General features: G+C 34.3%; 1 protein-coding gene across 1 annotated transcript; it reads left to right on the top strand.

Annotated features, from left to right (window-relative positions):
• Nucleotides 1–793: 793 nt before the first annotated feature.
• On the top strand, nt 794–6,735 carry LOC130743543 (uncharacterized). Its single transcript, XM_057595790.1, has 2 exons — nt 794–1,109; nt 6,452–6,735. The coding sequence occupies exons 1-2, from the start codon at nt 794–796 to the stop codon at nt 6,733–6,735; spliced, it is 600 nt and encodes a 199-aa protein (XP_057451773.1).
• The last annotated feature ends 376 nt before the right edge of the window (nt 6,736–7,111 follow it).

Genomic DNA, 7,111 nt, shown 5'->3' with positions numbered 1-7,111 from the left:
CCTCCTCTCTTAGCTTCATGATTTTTTTCTGTACATGGATTGAAATACTCCTAATATTTCCTTTAATTAAATTTTGGCATATAAAAAAAAATTGACTTTTAAAATGATGTTGTGATTTTGAAGAATGCTAGCGGAACTCTTTAAGTGGATTCTATCTTATGTTTGCTAAAATTCATGTGAGTGCACTAAATTGAAAATGTGATTTATATTTATAATGAACCTTACTTAAATTTTAATGAATACATGAGAGCATATTTATTATAAAAAGGGTGTTAAAATGAGTGTTGTCGATACTATTTTTATAATTTTTATGGTGAACCATAAATTGTCATACATTTGAACTACTTGCAAATTACTCATATATTTTTAATATTGTGCAACATAGAGTTTCTCTGCACCTTAATTGTTTAATGTTTTAGTTGTAACTATCATTTTTACTATTTAATTTACCAAACGCCATCGATTGATTATATTGATAGATTGCAAAATAGTAACTATACACAAATAAATAGTTCTTATTTTATTTATCTTTTCTTTCTTTCATGTATCGTTTATATCATATCTATCACTCATCTCTCCCTTATCTTCTCATTTCACTCAAAGAGTCTACACTATATCGGTGTGGGCTAAATATTATTGGTTACCCGTCCCCATCTTTACATTAGTTGGTTGCTTCTGCTTCCTTATCATATATAAGAGGCTCCACTTAACACATCCTTCTATCATAAGCTACCACACTATCCTCTTTACTAACCACTTCTAGTTCAGGCTTAATTCACAGACAGTTTCAGCTATGGAGTTGGATTATGGCTTGGACTTCGAGGACTACTTCCCATCCATGATCTCAAGCTTAGGCGCAGAAGGGTTTATAGGCGAACTCTGCCACGGGTTTCGCCTGCTCATGGACGAGAACAAGGGCCTTATCACGTTCGAGAGCTTGAAGGTGAACTGTTTCTTGCTGGGTTTGGAGGTGAGGTACGACGAGCTCTTGTGCATGCTAATGGAAGGTGATTTGGATGGAGATGGTGCTCTCAGCCAAATGGAGTTCTGCATTCTCATGTTTAGGTTGAGTCCTTGTTTGATGGACGGACCAAAAATGCGCACTCAAGGTGTGGTGGAACCGATGTTAATATAATCACACTCATTCCCTCTTCAATCTCAATTACACCTCTTTTTTTCTTTTTTATCTCTCTTCTTTTATCACTCTTCTGTGGTTGGAAATTCAGTGTTAGTTTAACATTGGTGTCATGTAATTATTCTCACGTCACTACCCAGTCTCACTTAGATCTTTCATCTCTTTATATTCAATAAGTACTGCTTGTCCACATTTGAACAACACCTGCACCTAAGGGAAGAATGAAGAAAAATGAGAAAAAAATAAGAGATATGATAGGTTGTGTGATAGAGAAAGAAGAGAGAGATAAATAGAAAAAAGTGTGAAAATAAGATGGAAGAGAAAAACTGTGTGAATGAATATAATTAGAACCCCTTTCTGTAGGTGTCCCTTTCTTCTTTTAACTTTGATAGCACCTGCACCTCTTTTTCTTATATATCCTTTTCTAGCTCCCTTTAATTTCACTCCTTCTTATCTTTTGTCTTATCAGTTACCATATTTTCACTCTCTTTCCTTTTCTTTTCTATTTTCTTTTTGTCACTTCCTTCTTCTCTGCGCCTCTCCTTTCCATCTAAAATAAGATATCAGATGTAACATCACAACTTTCACTCTCTCTTAGTACTACCGTTCTTTCCTCCTGATCAGCTATACACTCGTTAAAAGAGTGAATATGATATGTCATCTGCTCTAACTCAGTGTTGGCTCGATCCGTGTAATTCTCTTCCCTTCAAAGAAAATGGAGGGGGACCATATTGTGTAACTGTTGTCTGTTAAATCTTTGCAATTCCGATCCATGTTATAGAAAATAACAGTCTTTGTAATTCTGTTTCTCTGTTTTGATTTAATAATAATGAATAATGGTATTTTGAGGTTAATGTTCAAATATTGCATGCATTAATATTTGCTTAGAGCACGCGCGTTCTATAAAAGATGTTTGGTAGCTAGGAGGCAGGGTGGGGGAGGTCATTTCAAGAGTGTCAAGTGAAAGCCAGCTTGTTTAAGCTTGTTTAAGCTGCATGTATCATCCACTGAGGTAATCACATCATGTGCCCGTTGATCTACCGTCTACGCGCTTGTTGGTAGGTCGACTCGATACAGGGCGACCCCAAGATTGGAGGACCTAAGAAGGTTCAAGTCTAAAATCATTTCAACACATTAGGACGCGCTTCCCCTTAAATGCCTAAAGGCTTAGAGTCTTGCAAGCTTTGTGAATTGGAAAAGGCAACCCAAAGAGTGAGGCACCCTTAATGTTTGTTGAATGTGTATGTGCAGCCTAAAGACTTTAACTTTATTTATTCGGCTTCGACGACACTCAAGTATGATTTGAGCGATGCTAAGCTCATCGATACTATTGTTTATTGAACTTATGGACTCTATGATGGACAATGTAATCTTCATACGTAGGTGATATTATCTTGTTGAAACATTTAAGATATTTTGTGAGAAGGACTTGGTTAAAACGCACTCCCCTGTACCGGGCATTATTAGCTACATGGGTAGAAGGCGCGCAATTGTGTGTGGAGAATAAGGTTTCTCTTATATATAACGAGGTCAAATGGAATATTCATGTTCACTTGATAAAACAAAAAAGGATGAAATTATTATTTTCTCTTTGGTTCTTAGCTTGGTCTTTCTGGTTCACTATGAGATCATTGACGCCCACTGTAGGGCTCGGGTAATACTCTTCCGAGGTCCCAAGGCTAATCTTTCATCATTCAAACATGTTGGTGTTCTGCTAAAAACACACATGCGCAAACTAGAGCAAGTGCATTATATCACTCTACCAGCTGGTGCATATTAAAACTAACTGTCTATACCCATTCTCTTTTATTGACTCCATAAGATTAATTTCCCCTTCTAGGAGTTGATTATCTACTATTGATATGGTTAATTACCATACATAATTAAGAACTTGAAGACAAATCATAATCATATAATTTAATTAAAAATTACTTGTAAAAAGAACGGGATTGAATCCATATCCTACATTTTAACTTCGAGAAAAAGGGATTTAGCTACTCATATTACAATAGAAAACCAAATAGAACCTAGTAGCTATCATCTTAGAAAAATATAGAATTGTCTTCACTGCTTCAGCCGCTCGTCTTCTTCTCCAAAATACAGAAAACCAACCCCCACCGATCCAAAACCCACAACAACCCAGAGATGAAGAAGAAGAAGCACACTTAAACCTCCAGATCCAAACCCCTGAACAAACTCTCATATCAGTCCAAGACTTTGGCTATGCATCTCCTTGCAACCAGATCTGAGATGCGTGAAGAACAGTGAGCCTGTAGTGGTGGTGACAGCAGGACAGTGGTCCATCATGGTTGAAGAATAAGGAGGAAGTGGTGGTGCGGTGGAGTTCGAAGAAACAACTCTAGAAATGATTGAGGATGGTGATGGAGGTCTGTGATTTTGAATGGAGGAGAGGAAGTCGGAAACCGGAAAAGGTAGTGGTGGCGGCGCCGTCGCCGCCCGCCATGAATGAAGGGCGGTGACGACTAGGTGAGAGAGGTGGTGGGTGCCTAGGGTTTTCAAGAGATGAAGGAGAGAACTCAATCTCTACAACCAAGATCCAATTAACTTAATTTTAATCTTATTAATCATTCACTAACTATTTAACTAATTATACTATAATATATTTAATATTTAAATTTTTTAAAATAAAAAATTACCTGTAAACCTGCAATAGCAGGTAAAAAGTACATGGTGTAACTATGCACAAGTTTTTTCTTGTGCATAGATTTTGATTTGAGGGAGGTGAGGGTCGGAATCCAAGTTCGGCGTTCTTTTCTTTCTTTCCTTTTTTGCTTTTTGGTCAAAGCATTATTTTCTTATTATTCTCTTTTTGACCCGAAAGTGTCACATTGTGCGTCCGAGAGAGAAACTGAAGGTGTTCGTGTGAAAATAGACGTTGGGTTTTTTTTCTTTTTATCTGTTTTTATTTTTCATTTTTGTATGTGTCGTTCTTAGGGATGGCAACGGGTAGGATCAATCATAGGTTTTACAATTACCAAACTCAAACCCAAACCCAAATCCCAGAACCCAAACCTAAACCCTTATGAGCGATAAAATGAAATCCATGCCAAAACCCATTAGGTTTCAGATTTACCCGAAACTCAAACCCATTACTCACGTGAAATAGCAACTCGTCCCAGAACCAGATCCAGAACCTACTTTCATAATAAAAAAGTGAAATTCATAGAAAGAAAGAAAAAAAACAAATACTATTCAACATCCTCATCCATCACCAAAGTGAGACAACAATAGTTTAGAGTTTACTTTCTCAAACATACAAAAGTACAATTAATCATCAAACATTAAGAATAAAGTTTATAAATATATGTATGAGGATTTTTTGTAATTTTATATTTTGGGTATTTTTTGGTTCGGGTTCGGACGGGTATGAGCACAAATTTAACTAATGTCAAACTCAGACTCATAAACTGGTACAGTAACGAGCAAAATCAAATCCAATTCCAATCAACTCGGGTTTTGTCCTTCAAATCAGATCAAGTTCGAGTGGGTACCCATGGGTTCAGGCAAAATTGTCATCCCCTCGTTCTTTTTCTTGTGTTGAATTGAATTTGATCAATGCAGATGCGATTTTTTTTCCCGAGTTTAGATGAGAACTTCCGGAGTGAGTGAGTGAGAGTGTAAAGTTTGATACTATGGGCTGAGAATTTATTTTGGTCAACTGTGGGCTGTGATTTTAGGTGGGTTGGATTTGACGAACAAGGTTTTTATACCATAGGCTTTTATTTGTCTATGAAGGAGGCTTTTTACTTGACCAAAAAAGAAAAGGTTTTCTTACAAAAAATTCTCTTAGAAAAAAAAAGCCCGTGGATGTGGCTAAATTTACTGTCTAGTTCTCTCTAGGCTTTGTTATAAAAATATTTCTAGGGTTTCTTCAAGAAGAGTCTTCTCTACTTTACTGTAGACATTTCTTCCTCCTTTTTAATTATGAAATTCCATTTTCACAAAATTTATTTTTCTTCCAAACGTGAACTAAATTTTTTTTTCCTTTAATCATCAGTCTCCACAAGGAAAGAGGTCTCACGTGACTAATCTGACTCGTAAACAGTGAACTAAATTTACTAAAGGGGACTTGTTGGTTTCGAGAAAATTATATTAGTAGCAAATTCTGGTCAAATGGAAGCAGTGGCAGAAGTGGAAAGAGGACATGTTTTTAATTCAGATAAGGCTATCCTATGAAAATTATATATTATTGATATAAATATCATTAAATGTGTAAAAAATATTCACTAAATTAACAATTTTTGGTTGAAAAAATGGTGGACTAAAGAGAAAACACCCCTAAACAATCAGGGAGGGCATTAGTGACATGCTGATTGCTGAGGAGATCAACAAAGACTCAGTCTTATGTAGAGCACTATTGGATCTTCTAGAGGAGGGTTGTCCACCAACTGAGATTTAAGTGGACACAGGGAATTCGAACCCTCGACCTAAGGGGAGGTGAGAGTTAAATTTGGTACCTGTGGCTAGTTGTTATTAATTAAGACTATCACTTTAGTTTTTAAAAATAAATTGATATTATAACATATGGTAATGATTATTTTAAATAATTTTAAATTAAAAAATGAAAATAGAAATCAAACCTTATTTAAACCAATAAAAACTAACATTTAACATTTTCCAATTAAACAAAATATAAAAACTAAAAATAATATTTTAATGAGCAATGTATCTTAGTTTTAATGTTAAATATAATTTTTTAAGGGAAATGTTAAATATTAATTGATACCAATAGTATCTAATGATTACATTTTATAACACGTTACTATTAATATTATTAGCATTATTATAACTTTACCTAAAAATTTAATATTTTATAGTTAATATATTTAATAATATAATATAATTAAATGAATACAAACTATTTTAACCTAAGGTATAAATTATTTGTCATTAATTATTTATCAAGGTCATTTTACTAATATCCCTGTTTTAATAATTGGTTGTTTTAGCTTTTACCATTTTTCTCAAAAAAAAAATTTTATGAATATAAAGACTATTTTTCTTGTTCTTTCTATTCAACCATTGTTCAATAACCACTAATCCAATTAAAAAATTATATTTTTTACTTATCACATCCAATTTTCACTTAACAAAACTATCACCTATTATTCAACCAATTACTACAATTTTCTTTTAACATATATAATCTCATTTAAAATAAGACTATATATATTTTATTCAAGTTATATATCAATTAGGATATGATAAAAATGTCGATAAGGATATTATAGAACAAAAGCATAATTGACTCTTTGTTCTTACTCCTTTATTTTGATAACTTGATTATATTTGAAGGCTTGGTCCTTACTTTACAATTGTTGGATCCAAATGTAGATCACAAATTATGTGTGAAACACCTATATGAAAACTGGAAGGAGAAGTATCCTGGGGAGTTTGTGAAAGGGTCTCTGCGGGTTGTTGCAAGAGCAAGCACAATGCTAGCATATGTGAAGGCCATGGAGAATTTGAAGAAGTTGAATGAGGAAGCTTGGAGATACATAAGTGGGACACTTTTAAGGAATGTAATAGGGAAACCTACAACACCTCTCCCCATTGTGATCTACCAGTCAATAACATGAGAGAGAAAATCCAATATTCACTCTCATTGAATGACTGAGTATTATCGTAACAAGATAATTGTAAAGCAAAGAGATATAATTCTAAGATATAAGGGAGACATATGCCCTATGATTCAATAGAAATTGGAGGTGTGCAAGAAGGAATCTGATGAGTGGTCACCTTTATGGTGTGGGAATGCTAATTATTCAATATTTGATGTCTCTAAAGGGAAAAGTATATATGTGGTGAACTTGGCCTCCAAATTTTGTTCATGAAAAAGATTAGGTTTTGTTGGCATCTCATGTTGCTATTCTAGGGCTTGCATGTGGTATACCATGCAATTTTTGAAAACTATTTGGACAATTGCTATTGGTAAAATGAGAAAATCTATATTTT

Source organism: Lotus japonicus, chromosome 3 (assembly GCF_012489685.1).
Source record: "Lotus japonicus ecotype B-129 chromosome 3, LjGifu_v1.2".
Taxonomy (NCBI): Eukaryota; Viridiplantae; Streptophyta; class Magnoliopsida; order Fabales; family Fabaceae; genus Lotus; species Lotus japonicus.
Note: the sequence above shows the minus strand (reverse complement) of the source record. Positions and strands in the feature narration are given on the sequence as shown.